Here is a 16420-nt window from a genome sequence, read left to right on the forward strand (position 1 = left end):
TATTGCCAATCTATTCCCTTTAGAGGTTACAGGTCTAAGCATCACACCCAACATAATGCTGACAAACTGCTTTAAGGGGAATTAAAAATGGGCAAAAAGAAAGTTACTTTCTGGCATACTTTTGAAGGATAAGAGATGACAGAAAGCAAGCAAGGGGGGAAAGCAAAGGCATGTTCTGAAATACGCTTTACTAAACCCTTCCCCAGCATCCCCCCATCCAATTTCTCAAAACAGGAAATGTTGGAGAAAAGAAACAGATGGCATTGTTAAGCTTGAGAAGGGTTCACCGAGAAATGTTGGGCTGCATCCTTATCACCGAAAAGGCAAAGTTAATTCTGTCGTAATGGCTACCTGTTGATAGCAGACTCTATCATTTCATGACAGGAAAAAGACAAAAATTTTGACATGTATTTTTTATCATATTAAGTTACATATCTTTATTTACCCTCAAATTATCCACATTGCACATTGATTTTATTGCTGGTAAATTCCACAAGTTCTCTCCATCTGTTGATGTAAACACCACACGTGAATAGCGGTCACCTGAAAAATAATATTGATATATTGAAAAGGTTTCTGATGTCACACAGCTTCAGAGCTAATGTACTGTCAATAAGACAGAAAACACAAGAGGCTGCTTGTGGTGCAGACGTACAGCTGAGGACATTGAAGCCACCTAGCTATAGGGCTGTGTCTAAAACGTCTTCTGGACTGCAGAAATGTGTTTCCAAGAAAATGTGTTTGTGCATGTGTATCAATTCAAGCAGCTCAGTTAACTGTGCAGAATTAATTTTAAGAAAGACTGAGTAAACATTTTGTGGTAGCAAATTTTTCACAAGTTATATGCTGAAGGATTCTAGTGTCAAGTGTATTGTTTTAGAATATTAAAATACACACTTGCAATATCATTATAGTTTTATAGGTATAATGAAATCCTAGCTCACTGGAGCCAAAATGACCCATATGCTTTGGGGTATGAGGCAGGATTCAGAGAAGAAACAATTACTTCTTCCACTGATTTTAACAGCAAGTAGAAGAGGTCTGTGGACTAGGGATGTGCATGGAACCGGCGGGGGTGGTGGTGGTGGCTTGAGGGTGGAGGGGAGAATACCTTTAAGGGCGGGGGAAGGTGCTCTTACCCCTCCTGCTGTGTTTCCCCTGCCGGAGCTGCAGTTTAAAAGGATCCAGCGGGGCAGCAGCCGTTGCCTCATTGGACTGGAAGTGACCCAACATGCGCACACACCCGGCATGAGGCAACAGAGTGGAAGGCTGCCACCCTGCCGGACCCTTTTAAACTGCAGCGCCGGCGGGGAAACATGGTGGGAGGGGTAAGAGCACCCTCTCCCGCCCTTAAAGGTATCCCCCCTCCACCTTCGAACCGGCTCGAACGCAGGTCCATGGAACCAGTTCAGCACTCCTAGAATGGAGCACTGAACGGTTCCGTACACATCCCTACTGTGGACCCACTTTCCCCCATCCCTACAGAAGTGCAAAACTGACCAAGACTCTCCAGTTTCCATATCAGTCCCACACCATCTGGAAGAAGGTAGCACTAAGCAATTTACTTCCAGCAATGAGAAGCAAGGATGGACAGGAGGTGATTTCTTTCTACCCCAAACCTCAAAAGAACTGCAGAGAGAATGCAAGCATCAATAGATCACTTCAAAATAATCTTCAGAGGATAGATGTTATTTTCTCCCACATGTGTGTTTGTGTGTGTGTGGAGGGGGGGAGATTGTGTACACGTTAAGTAATGAAGGAGCTGACCTGGCTTGTATAACTAAGACCCTGTTGGGGGCGGTTAGTGGTCCTGTGTGGGCCCAACTTCTTTCCGCAGGGTACTATTTGCTGAGCAGGTTAGGAGAAGTGGGGTGGTGGTATGTGGAGTGGCCATAAGAATGACATCTCCCTTACTCTCTGTAAGGGATCCCTGTGAAAGAATTGACTTGTATTGAGTGTATGTACCTTAGGCTGGGGACTTGAGATAGATTGGGCAGCCCTCTATTTAGGGCTGCCTTTGTGCGGAATTTGGAAAGTTCAAAATGCAGCAGCCAGATTGGTCTCTGGTGTATCCCAGAAAGACCACGTTATGCCTGTTTGTAAACAGTTGCACTGGGTGCTGATATATTTCCAACAAAGTACAAACTGCTGGTTATTACCTTTAAAGCCCTGAATGGCTAAGGTCCGGGTTACCTGAGAGAGCACCATTCTCTAGAAGATTCCCATTGTTCATTAAGATCACCAGAAGGGGGTCCATCTTGGGTGCCAGCAGTTCATTTGGTGGTGACCTGGGATCTGGCCTTCTCAGTTGTTGCCCCGGGTTGTGGAATGCGCTCCCCATGGATATAAGAGGATTGTCTTTCTTGGAGGCCTTCAGAGAGCCTTAAAGACCCATCTTTTAGCCTAGCTTTTAATGAGATCTAGTTTTAATTTTAATCTGGTTTAAATGTTTCTATCTTCTTTATATATAATTCTCTCAATTGTACCCATCGCGAATCCCATGCCTGCTAATCCCATGTATGGCAGCTCTCGTGAGACTTTGCGAGCAGCTGCTGGGAGATAAGCAACAGGGACAGAGGGAGAAAACAGCCATGGCGGCTGTTGGAGCCATAACTGCTGGTGGAGCTGTGCCAGCGGGAGGTGGCAGCCGGCCAGTGGAGCTGTGCTGGCAGGCTCCTGGCAGAGCCATGCTGGCGGGAGAAGGTGGCCAGCCGGTGGAGCTGTGCTGGCAGGCAAAGCCGCGCTGGCAGGAGGAGCCGAGGAGGCACCCGGCAGACTGAAGGAGGTAGTGGCGGGCCAGCCAGAGGTGGCTGGCAGATGGGTGGGTGGGAAGTTAGGCCCCAGCGGGTGGCCAGCGAGAAAACAACAGCGGCAGCGGTGAGTGGGAGAAAACGGCTGGGCCAAACTAGAGGCGCAGAGGCTCTGTGCCCGGCCCAGCTAGTTTTATTTTAATTGTTTTATTATGTGTTCTTGATTTTAATGTAAACCACCCTGAGCCACTTTAGGAAGGGCAACATATAAATTGAATGAATGGATAAAAAAATAAAATAAAATGTAACTTCTACTATAATAATCTAAGGCTGCAATCCTAAATACATTGACTAAGATGTATTACTAAATACGTTTACTAAAATACATTTACTAAGGAGGCAGTGTGGCAGTAGCACAGCAGGGCCCTCTGACTGATGAGAAGCTCTACACTGTGGAGAGGGCCTCAAAGCAACAGAGTTCCTCCCCGCCTTTCCTTGTCTGTATTTAATTGGTTTAGCTGTGGCGTTTAAGGTGATGCGCTGTTTCTGATGGGTTTTTGAAAAAATCCAGCCTTTTCCCCTCAGTGTGGTGTTTACGCCAATGCGGTGCTTCTGCCCAAAATTACAGTAGTGCAAATTCCTCAGTCCCACAAGAAATCATGTATATAAAACCAGAATTGCTTTAATACTGAGGGTATATCCTGAAACATGTTCATGCAAACACTAAAGAATCCAGCTTATTCCCAGCAGGAAATGTCACAGAAAAACTCACTTGGAATGTCACAGAAAAAGCTGTCCTTGTGGAAATCCCAGTCTGCTTCTCTCCTCTCCCTTTCATAGTGGTCATCTGACCATCTGTCCTGGTGACTAAAAGAGAACAAATTTATCTCAGTATCTAAACCAGACACATTTTCAATTGGTTTCCCCCCCAATAATAAATGTACAAGGGGAAAATGTGCTTAAAGCTATTTAGAAAAGGAAAAACGAAAAGCGAGATCTTCATAAAACAGCTGAATTGAAAACAAACCCAGAACTAATCCAGAACCCAGAACAAATCTTTACTATTATGACCCTCTAACCTTAAAAGCATCTTAACATGAAATAGTATAAAAACAGAGAACACAGAGAAATAATGTCACTTAGTCAATGTAGTGCAGTGGTTAGGATGTTGGACTAGCATCAGGGAGACCAGAATCAAAATCTTTGTACAGACATGATACTCACTGGGTGACTTTGGGTCAGTCACTTATCTCTCAGCCTAACTTATCTCACAAGGTTGCTGTGAGGATAAACATAACAATGTACAATGTTCTGGACTATTTGGAAGAAGAGCAAGATATAATTGCAAAAACGAATAAAACCTTATAAGTTTTTATATTATAAATATATGTATTTATATTATAAAGTTTATATTATAAATGGATCCTATATAATAAAGAGCTTGGCGTGCGTCCGTGTCTCCCTCGGCTGTTCTGGGCATGCGCAGAGCACATGCCCAGAACACGCCGAGGGAGACACGACCGCCGGGACCAGGCGGCCTTGATGGACAGGAGAAAGAGAAGCGGAGGCCGCCACAAAGCCGGGCAGGGGGAAGACCTTGGGGCCCTTGCCCGGCCGGGTAGACCGGCCGCAGCATGGAGGCTGGTGGCGGGGGGAGGGGGAATGGCGGCGGGGGGCCCGGAGCGCACAACTCTCCTAGCGCCTGTTATTTAACGGGCCTAAAATAACTAGTAGCAATATAAAACATCAGAAATTTTCAGCAGCTATCACCAGAGAAAGTAATACTTTGCAAAATAAACTCTGAAAGTAAAGATGAGGAGATGAAGCTGTAGGCTCAGGAGGCAGAGCATCTGCTTTGCATAGAGAAGAGAGGAGAGCTGGTCTTGTGGTAGCAAGCATGACTTGTCCCCTTAACTAAGCAGGGTACAACCTGGTTGCATTTGAATGGGAGACGAGAAGTGTGAGCACTGTAAGATATTCCCCTCAGGGGATGGAGCCACTCTGGGAAGAGCATCTAGGTTCCAAGTTCCCTCCCTGGCATCTCCAAGATAGGGCTGAGAGAGATTCCTGCCTGCAACGTTGGAGACGCCGCTGCCAGTCTGTGCAGACAATGGTGAGCAAGATGGACCTATGGTTTGACTCAGTATATGGCAGCTTCCTATGTTCCTATGAGGTTAGTGTCCACTACTGCCTACCACCTGCCTTCTGAGCCCTGCCCCTTGGCAAGTGTATTGAGTGATGATGGGTGACAGCAGGAACAGATGTCATATGAACAGCCTTGCTTGATCAGGCCCAAGGCCTATCTAGTCCCACATCTTGTTTCACACAGTGACGCATTAGGTGACTCTGAGAGTCTATTGTCTGTGTAGACAATACTGAGCTAGACAGACCAATGGTCTTACTCAGTTTACGGCCGCTTCCTAAGATCCTAGGCTCAGTCCCTGGTAGGGCTGGGAAAGGTCCCTTCCCAGAACCACAGCAATTGCAGGGGAGCAGTAATGGGAGAGAGGGTCTGCCTTTATCTCCTGTTTGTTGGCTTCCTTGAGGGAACTGTGGGAACATGGTACTGGACTAGAACAGCCTTGGTCTGATTCCTCTTCATTTCTTATAGAGAACCATTTACCACTAAGAGCAGACAATTCAGAGCTAGGCAGATCAGTAGCCTAAACTCTGCATAAGGCAACTTTACCTAAGGGGCGGGGGGGGGGAACATACCTCACATGATGACTTTCATCATTTAAGAACTCAAATATTTAAAATCATTTTTAATATCACTGTAACATTTTGTGGCATATCACCTTGTTATTAACAGTGAACAGTGTTTACAGTTAAAAGATAGCCAGATGTCAGATGTGCAATGTGCAATACTATTTTTGTTGTATGGTAGGAACACTTTAAAAAAAAACACTCCCATATTTCACTGCATATACTTGGCCATATGATAAATAAATAATCAAGGCAAGACAGTTGTGAAGAAGAACATGACTGATAATCCTCACCTTTTAGCCTGCTCATCTGCATATTTAAAAGGGTAATTTGCTAGTGTTGCTTTGTAGCCTGTATTTTTCACCATGTTATTCCAGGTGACCAGTCTCTGCCCAATTGCAGTCCCTCTTGGCTCAAAACCCTACGGCAAAACAAGAGAGAGCTGTTAGCAAAAGCCACCCTTTTGCTTTACCAGGAAGAAAGCAATCAGAATGAGTTTCATTAGCAAGCACATTCTTTACAGACAAATATTAAATTGCTTTACATCCCAAAGGCAGAACTTCATGACCAGAAACATAGGACTACCACCAGAACCAGCAGCCTCTTGCAAATTCCACCCTCCCCCTGTAATAAGTAGTAATTTCCCAGTCTCCTGACATCATTATGGTGAATATTTCACAACCCTCACCAGCCAGTGATGCGGAGTGGGTGCAGGGAAATACACGCCACGAAGATGCCAAGACACAGGACAAATGGTAGTATACATTATGTAGGAGGAGAACTCAATCAATCGGTCTTTTATTATGGTCCTAGACCAGCATAAAGTACAAGTAAAAGGTAGGGTAAATAAAAGTATAAACGGCATAAAGGACATAAGGGCATATTTACGGCATAAAAAGACAAAGGCATAAAAAGGTTAAAAAATACATTTAAAAGTATATAAAGGCATAAAAAGCATATAAAATCATACAGGGGCAGCTATTGGCATAATATAAATTTTGTCACTTTAGGACAAGGTAAGGAGCCAAGAGGCTGTAGACTAGGGTTGCCAACTGTCCTGCACTGTGCGGGATGTCTCTCATTCCTGGGGAGAAATTCTCATCCTGTTCGGGACTCAATTTCTCCAGTTTTTAACCACTTAAAATATATATATTTTAACCCTTTTAAAGCCACCGCTGAGCAGGACGGTGGCAAGAGCTGTCCCGCCTCCCAAACGATGTGAATGTTTGCCACTGTTGAGCTGCTCTGGCCGGGGCAGGGCTCACTGGGATGGACACACTGCAGCTGAAGAACTGAAAGCAAATCACTCACCAATGAATGAATGGCTGATGGGAGGGCGGGAGTCAGAGAGAAGGTGGCAAAAGACTGCCTTCCTCGGCCCCACCTTCCTTCCAAATAGGGCAGGCTCGTCTACCTCATTTAGGAAGAAGGCGGGGCCAAGTAAGGCAGTCTTTTGCTGCCTTCTCTCTGATTCCGTCTGTCCGTCCCTCCCCTCCTCCCTCTGTACTTCCAGTGGTAGGAGGAGAGCAGGACACCAGCAAGAGCTCTCCTGCCTCCCAAAAGATGTGAACGGCTGCCACTGCTGAGCTACTCTGGCTGGGGCAGGGCTCGCTGGGACAGGCGCGCTGCAGCTGAAGAACTGAAAGCAAAGCGCTCACCAGTGAGTGAATGACTGATGGGAGGGAGAGAGGGACGCAGTCAGAGAGAAGGCGGCAAAAGACTGCCTTTCTTGGCCCCACCTTCCTCCCAAATGAGGCAGGCCCATCTACCTCATTTGGGAGGAAGGTGGGGCCAAGGAAGGCAGTCTTTTGCCACCTTCTCTTCAACCCTCCCTTCTTCCGTACTTCCAGTTGTAGGAGGAGAACTCAGCATGGAGCTTGAAACAGAGCAATTTGTCTTTCTTTTAATATGCAATTTCACATATAGCTTCACCCTCAGAGTTCAACAAAAGGAGAACAATGCATGGAAATGGAAAGGAAGATTTAGACGATGGCTCCTGCAGAATGGGCGTTCAGGCAACTCCATACAGATAGAGCTTTTTTGTATGCAACAAGTTCTCAAATGCACTTTTTTCTGCCTCTTCACTACTATAGGTGAAAAATGCAAAGTTATAAAGTGCTTGGTTAATATCTCTCACTAGCTTCCTCTTTTAAACCTTCTACCTTGCAATCCTCGAGGCACTGTGGTGTGCTTTCCTATTCACATGGCGGGGGAGTTTCAAGACAGGATGGCAGAATATTTAGAATTTTTATATATGGTAAAAAAAATTCTGAAGTTAGTGCTTTAAGTCCTTAAAGACTATGCCTCCCTCCCAACTGCTATTTTAGAAAATGGCAATTAAAAAGCTGTTGCAGAAGGGTGAGGGATGTTAAAATCAGGGGCGTAGCTAGGGGAGAGGGGGCCCATGTTCATCCCTCTCTCTGGCGGCCCCCCAGAGTGAGGGAGATAATGAAGAAAATAGGGAGGGGTGGAGCTGGAGGGCCCTTAGGAGCTGGGGGCCCATGTTCTTTGAACCCTTTCACTCAATTATAGCTACGCCCCTGGTTAAAATACCTCCTACCACCGCACTGCAGTCCTGATCTGAATCACAGTACAAGGCTGCTACCTGAGAGTAAATATAAGTAAATATAAACATGCTGATGGACTTGATGCCACATGTACTTGGCCCTTAGCAACGGTGGATACAAATCTCATTTTCTCACAAATGAATATATTAGACCAGACTTTTCCTGTAATGCATTTGTTCATTTTGGTATTCCAAGAGACAACGGTAGTTCTTCAGGCAACAAACCTTCTACTAACTGAAATCTTTATACTTTGAATAAATGTAAGTTTTGCTGCAGATATAATAAAATGCAAGCACCAGAAGTTACCAACTAGTTTGTACAAAATGTTGGTGTCTGGTTTTATGTCTTACCATATATCTGCCTTGCAGACTAATCCATTTGGTTCTTATGCCTTTCTGAACAGCAATAGGTCTTAATGGCCAATGAGGGAACCTGCTCCACCTAGGGAGCTCATACAGACTGCCCTGTGACAATTTTAATAGCTTAATTATACTTAGTTTTAGAAAAATAAATCCCTTTCATGATTTATTTTTATTATTAGAAGGGTACCTTTACCACACCCAGATGTTCCTTTTCCATTTTAATTAATTCTGCCAATGTTTGATTGGTCAGCTGCCTCACTTTGAGAAAGTATGCAGTTTGCCATATTGCCCACATCAAGTGTTGATATGTATGAAGCTATCATCATCATTCACTTCACCCTACCGTAAGCATGTATAGGTCTGCTTTGTAAAACATAAAGACACTCAGAACTGAAGGTCCATGGCAGCTGCTACATGATGTGAACCATTTTCCCCACAATGCCTCAGTATGTGTATTGGTTGCCATCATGTGGTTCATCTCTAAGCTAATGCAAAACAACCCTGACATCTTGACTAATGAAGAACCACTGCAACGGAAGAAGCACCAGTGTAGTACCAGTGATTCTGAAGAGTTCCAGACTAACGCTGTACCAGTGTTAATAATATATATGTGGAGGAATTCCAACTATCTCCCTATCCTCCAGAAGCCCTCTGTGTCACCCAAAAACATGTCCCTGAAGGCTGCATGAACCTCAGGGATATATTTTTGGATGGCACAGATCTGCTTGCTGGGGAAGTGGAGATTGAAATTTGCCCATACTGCTGAGCCAGCAGTGGGGCTGAGTTAGCTGGACTTTTTTTCTCTTGTGTACTGGTGCTTTATTGATCAGGATGTCAGCCAGTAGTTTGTGGAAGCGTGGAGAGAAAACTGGTGGCAGTGAATTCCTGTGCCTAGCTGCTGCACACACATAGTTCACTGCATGGAGCAATGGGAGATGAAGAGGAGAGCTGGTCCTGTGGTAGGAAGCATGGATGTTATTAATTTATTAATTCACTTTATTAATATTTTACTTTACATTGTATCTGTTTTGGTGATGTTGTGAGCTGCCCTGAGCAGTAGTGTACCCAGGGGCTGGGTATAAATATTTTAAATAAACAAAATAATAATGACAATAATTGTCCTCTTTGCTAAGCAGGGTCTACCCTGGTTTGCTTTTGAATGAGAGATTATGTGTAAGCACTGTAAGATATTCCCCTTAATGGGGTTACTTTGGGAAAAGCATCATAGGGCAGCTTCCTATGTTCCTAACTGTCTTATAGTGCAATTTCAAGTAGCCTTCTATTGAAAACCATTTGAAATCAAACAAGGCCTGTGTCCTACCACCTTCCTTTCTTCTGGAACTTTGCATACTAAGCCCTTTATAGCACTGCGGCTGATGTGCCCTGTACTCTCTTCATGCTGTCAAAATGCTTAAGCACAGAGTCCTAAACCAAAGACAGTGTTTGGGCTAAGGCCTGAAAAACACAAAAGATTGTGACCATTATTGTATGCATTTTAGATGCAGTTTGTTTAACGCAATTTTAATGACACCCTGAAAAAGAAAAAGAGGTCTTCTAACATTTCTTGGAAGCTAACACTTCAGGACATTGAAGCTGCTATGCTTGACATTTTAGATATTGCAGTAAAATAAACCCATAACCTTGCTAGCACTAGAACAGCTTTCTACAGTAAATTCATAAACCACATTATTTTCAGAGGTGTTGCTGGAGGGGTGGAGGTGCAAGTTTTGTTACTGATGAAAATATTTAACAGCTGCTCAGACACATTTAAAACATCTGGACTCTACCAAGCTTCACAAATATTCAGATTTGGGGGTTTGATTTGTACACATCTGTATTTGAGAAATATAATATATTCACTGAGAATTCCTTATAGCTTTCTGTTTATCATTATTTCTGGACAAAGAATATGCCAACACAACACTTTGACAGCATGGGATACTAATGTTTACTTACCAATAATGGATCGGAGAAGTCTGGAAGATCTGGTACTAATATTCCAACCAATGCACACACTACTATTAACACAGTACACAGGCCTAAAACTACCACAGGCCAGTCGGCTATCAAGGCTGCATAGCTAGAACAAAATGAAAATAGCAATTAAATGAGATAACAGGGAGAGGGTTACTTATCTTTCCTTAATAAAAATGTCTTCAAGAAGAAAAGCTCAGAGAGGTTGACCCAGTTCACATTTGGTTGAGTTTTAAGCATAGACAGAGATTCTCGAGAAAAAATACAGAGGGTGACACAGACTACTGTTTGTGAATGTGTTTCTTTGGATTCAACTGTATTTCTTCTGTCCCACTATGGTAATTAAATTAAAAAATAAGATTCTGATGAGTAATTTGCTAGCAGGTGTTCAATCATATGCTAGTTGCCTGAACTTGGAAAAACATGAAGCTTCTCTTTAGAGGAACAGTGCCAGAAACTACAGGCTGACATCCTGACTAAGAAGACTTGATGCAAGGCCCACAGAAATTAATACAACAATCATGACTAATGCCCTATTAATTTCAGTGAAACTTCCATCAAGTAATTTCATTTATTCATTTAGTATATGTGTACACTGCCCTAAACTCACATCTCCAGGCAATTTACAACAAACATAAAACAAATTAAAACAGAAATTAGAACATGAAAATAGTTTAAAACCACAAATCACTAAATTAGACCAAAATTTAGTCAGAATGTCAGCCACAGTATGAAATTGCTTCCATGTCAAAATTGACACCTATGGTAAAGATTTGTAAAAGGCAAGGAAATGGGATGCCGATGTTTGAAAAGGTTTGGGGGAAATCTGTTCGGTTTTGGAACATTAAGGTATTCATTCATTTATTACTATTTTTTAAAAGGTCAGATCCAGCTGGAAATCTACAACTTTTCGGCTGGTAAGTGAACCATGCTGTCAATTGCTTAGACTATATTTGAGACATTAAAATATTTCTACATCGTATTTCAGCAATGGCAACAAAGTTCTCAATGTGGTGTGCATTCCCTGACCCAGGAGACCTCTCTCTCTCTCTCTCTCTCTCTCTTAAACATACCCGTCGTTAATCCCATGTGTGGCAGCTCTCGCGAGAGTTCACGAGCAGCTGCCAAACAGCGACGGGCAGTTGGGGGAAAATAAATTCCTGGCCAGGAGAATGGCTGAGGGGTGGCCATTGGGCAGGGAGGGCAAGAGGAAAGCCAAGAAGAGAACTAGAGGTGCAGATGCTCTGCACCCGGTTCAGCTAGTTCTTATTAAAGTGGCCGGGTGGGGGACAGCACAAGTGACACACCACCAACAAGCACTGGAGAGAGATGTTATGCAGGGCTGAACAGGGACAGTAGTTCTCCTGACAAACTGCTTGGCAGGTGCCTCCTTGCCCAGTTAGTAGAACAGAAAGGAAGACACACCTTTTTTCTTCTCAGTACAAACTTTCGCCCCTGTGCATCCTCTCTAATAAAACGCTTGGTGTCCGTCCGTGGACGGACACCAAGCATGTGTCCGTGCCTCCCTGCCCTGTTCTGCGCCTGCGCGAAGCGCAGGCGCAGAACAGGGCAAGGGAGACACGCTCGCCGGCACCCGGCAGCCATCTTGGGCGGCCAGAAGCAGCCGCCCCGAAGAAGCCGGAGAGGAGGCGGCGGGAAAGTGACCGAGGCGGCGGCAGAGCCGCCGCCTCGGCCAAAATAGATGGAGGCCGGGGGCGGAGCGGAGGCCATGTAACCTTAAAAAAAAATTTACTCCCGCGGCCGACGCCGCCGACCGCCCACCCTCCCTCCCAGCTGCCGAGTCCCCCTTACCCTGGCCGACTGCTGTCGGCCGAAGACAGCCCTTAATTTAAGAGGCAGAGAGGAGCTCGCAAGCAGAGCTCCTCTCTGTGCAAAGCCTCTTGCCGAACTGCCGCTTTGGGCGGTTGCGTCCCTTGCGCCCAAAGCGGCAGTTCGGCAAGAGGCTTTGCACAGAGAGGAGCTCTGCTTGCGAGCTCCTCTCTGCCTCTTAAATTAAGGGCTGTCTTCGGCCGACAGCAGTCGGCCAGGGTAAGGGGGACTCGGCAGCTGGGAGGGAGGGTGGGCGGTCGGCGGCGTCAGCGGCGGGAGTAAATTTTTTTTTAAAAGTTACATGGCCTCCGCTCTGCCCCCGGTCTCCGTCTCCCCGGCCTGGCGGGGGCAAGTGCATGGGCCGATTTGGCCCTTAAAGGTAGGGGGGGAACAGCGGAGGGAGGGGGAATGGCGGCGGGGGGCCAGGAGCGCCGTTACTAGCGCCCGTTATTCAACGGGCCAGAATTCACTTGTTATTATATAAAATACTATTCTTACTTTTCTAATTAAAACTACCATTATCTTCAGTTTACTTAAATGGAATTAAACTGGATCTCAAACACACATCTAATACAAGACTCAAAGTAAAACAGTGTTTTATCATGGTCTTTTTAGAAAACAGTACTTCTGATACACACTAACCTAATTCTTTAACCATCCCCTATCTGCCCATGTGATTCTTCTTCAGACTATTGTTCTTAAATAACATTTACATCAGTTTGTAAATCTCTGTCCCAAATCCTCAATAAAAAAGGTATAACTTAGTTATTTTTTCTGTTTGCTACAACTGCTTACTATTTCTGGTATGGTCAAAAATAGATTTCTTTGGCTCACAGATCAGTAATGGTATATATTTATTCAAACCATTCTGGCACCTACAGTTTAGGAAAACTGCCTTTATGAGGAGGTTTCCAAACTCAATACCAAAAATAAACCCTACACAACATCGTAACTTTAGATGTGGCTGGCTCTAGTTCCTCTGTGAAAGTCCGAGGGCTTCAATGTAACAATGCTACAAAACATTTTGCAAAATGCTCCTTGGCACTTTGCTAACTGGAACTATTTGGAACAGACATAAAAGGAAACCACCCTCCAAAGATAATCTGAGAGGGTAATCCTCAGATAATTATGCTCTGTTTTGGTCACCACAACCTAAGGAAGACACCAACAAACTAGAGAGGATTCACAGGAAACCCAGTTAATGGTTTGGAATGCAAGACATGATGAAAAGAGAAAGGACTAGCTGTATTTACTTAAAAGAAAAGGTGACTAAAGTTGGCCAGATACTGTCTGCCATGATATAAGAAGATTACCAAATGCACCATGAGAAAGGTAAACCTGGAAGACAACTCGACTAGTCTTGAAGGTTACCTCCAGGTTCAAATGCAGGATGCCTCTGAATACCAGCTGCAGGTGTTCAACAGCAGGCGAGGAGGAATGCATCTTCTGCTTGTGGGCCTCCCAGAGACATCTGGCAGGCCATTGTGAGAAACAGGATGCTGGACTAGATAGGCCTTGGGCCTGATCCAGCATGCCTCTTCTTATGTTCTGAATTAGTGGATTCAAATCTTCCCATGGCAGGGGCTTGATACAGATAGATTCCTGCTCACCCATCCCATAGCTTCTATTTATGGGTTTGTTTTGTTTTTAAAAGCCAACACCACAGAAGCACTAAACATGTGGTAGTTCTATTCTCTTTGCACACAAGCCTCTTGTTTTCCTTTTTATGTGTTCCATCATTGGTGTATTGTCAGACGAACTTTGTTTCAGGAATCTTAACTATGCTTATGGATGTTTACTGTGTCCAGTTTCTAAAAATGATATCTAAACTCCCATATCATCCGAAGTAAGTATTTCTCTTTCACATGCATTCAACAGTACAATGCTGCTACTGTCTATACAGGCATCTCACTTAGACAGGAAGCCTTGAACTCAGCAATGGGAGGGGGTGACACCTGACATTTTGGTCTGAGAAAATCCTTGCTAGTGAAGAATATAAGCATGTCTTGTCTTGCTTCTGTAAGCAACTCTCTGGTTCCTTCCTGTTTTTATAAATAAATTGGGAACAAGAATTTAATGCTTTACATGGAGGGACTAAATTGTATTAGCAAATGACTATGAAGACACCTGACATTTTGGTCTGAGAAAATCCTTGCTAGCAAGGGATATAAGCACGTCTTGTCTTGCTTCTGTAAGCAACTCTCTGGTTCCTTCCTGTTTTTATAAATAAATTGGGAACAAGAATTTAATGCTTTACACGGAGGCACTAAATTGTCATTACCAAATGACTATGAAGGCACCTCAACTGCTATTAATATGAGTAATAAAAGAAGCATCTTTAAAAGACATGTCTGACAACTTTGCAAAATTTTATGAGGTATAATTGAGCTAGAAGAATTTTTCCATGGTTTGGAGACATATAAAAGTGGCTTTATATGTCCATCACTCTGCTACTATATTGGGGGTGGGGTTTTTTGTCTACACTTTGGGCACACCACAGATCTACCTCATATTTCACAGGCTGAATTTTGTTCAAACATTACAGGAAATTTTCCTTAATGTTACGCAGAAAGACTAATTAGGCAGACAGCAAGCTGTGAATGTGCTTCTCTACTTTTGTTCCACTGAAAATTCAAGTCACCAAGGACTCAAATTAGCAAACACCAATATGGTGCTGTTAAAAGCAAATTTTTGCTCCTACACACTTTTGAATTCTTCCTTGCTTTTCACACTCAACATGATACCACAGCCTTTTGTTAATTAGTGTTGTGCCTTTTAATGCCTGAAGCATGCAAAAGTGATTTCCCACCTCGAACACAAAACAGCAGGAAAGCAACTCAATCATGTGTGTTATGGAGAGGAACAGCGATTCTCTTTCCTCAAAACATGGATTTATAGCCCTAGCCGTTCAAGCTTCCTTTTGTCAACACCATACTGAGAAATATTTCACATTGCCTGGTATTTGTTTCTTTAGCAAAGCAAAACTGAACACATTTTCTGAAAAACGTATACATCTAACTCATAACAGGACAGGCAGACCAGTTCCCTGGTAAAAGAAAGAACTATTCCAACTATGTCAGGATGTTCAGTGGGACCTGTAGAAAATGGCTCAATATAGTTGCAGGGCTGGATGACCAATGGAGGAAGAGTACTCTAGGCCGGGGTTTCTTAACCGTGGGTCCCCAGATGTTGTTTAATTACAATTCCCACCAGCCCTAGTAGTCCAACATCATCTGGGGACCCAGGGTTAAGAAACTCTGCTCTAGGCCTTTCAGTGGTCACCTGCTTTAAAGAAGTCTCATTTATTTTCATTTAATTGCCCATAATTTCTACAAGGGAAGTTGGGCAATGAAAGGTGTCTTGACTACGCAGTTGTTATAAGGAACAACTGTAGTAGAACTGTAGAGCTTTCTTATTTTATTCTGAACTATGGCTTGTTCTCTAATTTTCTTTATACTCATCTGATTTATTAGACCCTGATTTATTAGGTTCACATTCCTGTTCAGCCATGAAACTCACTGGGTGATTTTGGGCCAGTTGCTTCTCTATCTAGCCTATTTCATAGGGTTGTTGTGAGGATAAGGAGAACCACAAACACTGCCACGAGCCCCTTGGAGAAAAAGCAGGCTATGAATGCAATAAATAAACAAACCTAACTTTGCATAGGATCAGGCTACCCATCACTTAACCCCTTTCTCTTCTCCTGAAGAAGAGAGAAATGGAGAGCAGCAAGAAAGTAAAAACAGAAGTAATTAGTTATGGGGTTCCATATTTATTATTTACTTTTCTATGTAAACCAGTTTGAGAACTTTTGTTGAAAAATGGTATATAAATATTTGTAGTGGTAGTAGTCCATGGCACTTTTCAGTAAAGAATACAGAAGTTACCTACCATGTTTATTTATCCTTACAAGTATGTAAGGTAATTAAAGATTAGTTTACCCAATGAATTTCATAAATCCAATGATCTGACCCTGAATCTCCTATATGCATCTCAGGAGAGGCAGTCAGGTCCCTTCCATGATAAAAATGAGGCCTAAAGTCACCACTAGGGATGTGCACAAACCAGTTCAGAGGACCGGCAGTGGTGGCGGTAGGGGAATTACCTTTAAGGAACGAGGAGGGTGCCCATCCCCCCCCACTGCACTTCCCCCACTGGCAATGTTGCCAGAAACGGTGGCAAGAAACCTGCGTACCTCCTTGCAGTCCCTGGTCAACATTGTACTGAAAGT

General features: G+C 43.7%; 1 protein-coding gene across 5 annotated transcripts in view; it reads right to left on the reverse strand.

Annotated features, from left to right (window-relative positions):
• DISP1 (dispatched RND transporter family member 1) overlaps positions 1–16420 on the reverse strand; it is a 128024-nt gene that overhangs the window by 10200 nt on the left and 101404 nt on the right. For all 5 annotated transcript variants that reach the window (XM_053308420.1, XM_053308390.1, XM_053308414.1 and 2 more), the window contains 4 exons: positions 10342–10465; positions 5750–5877; positions 3523–3617; positions 446–543 (listed from right to left, as the gene is read on the reverse strand). In XM_053308420.1, coding sequence (XP_053164395.1) covers positions 446–543; positions 3523–3617; positions 5750–5823 — 267 coding nt within the window. In that variant the 5' untranslated portion in view covers positions 5824–5877; positions 10342–10465. The remainder of the gene's footprint in view (positions 1–445; positions 544–3522; positions 3618–5749; positions 5878–10341; positions 10466–16420) is intronic.

This window comes from Hemicordylus capensis, chromosome 1 (genome assembly GCF_027244095.1).
Source record: "Hemicordylus capensis ecotype Gifberg chromosome 1, rHemCap1.1.pri, whole genome shotgun sequence".
Lineage (NCBI taxonomy): Eukaryota > Metazoa > Chordata > Lepidosauria > Squamata > Cordylidae > Hemicordylus > Hemicordylus capensis.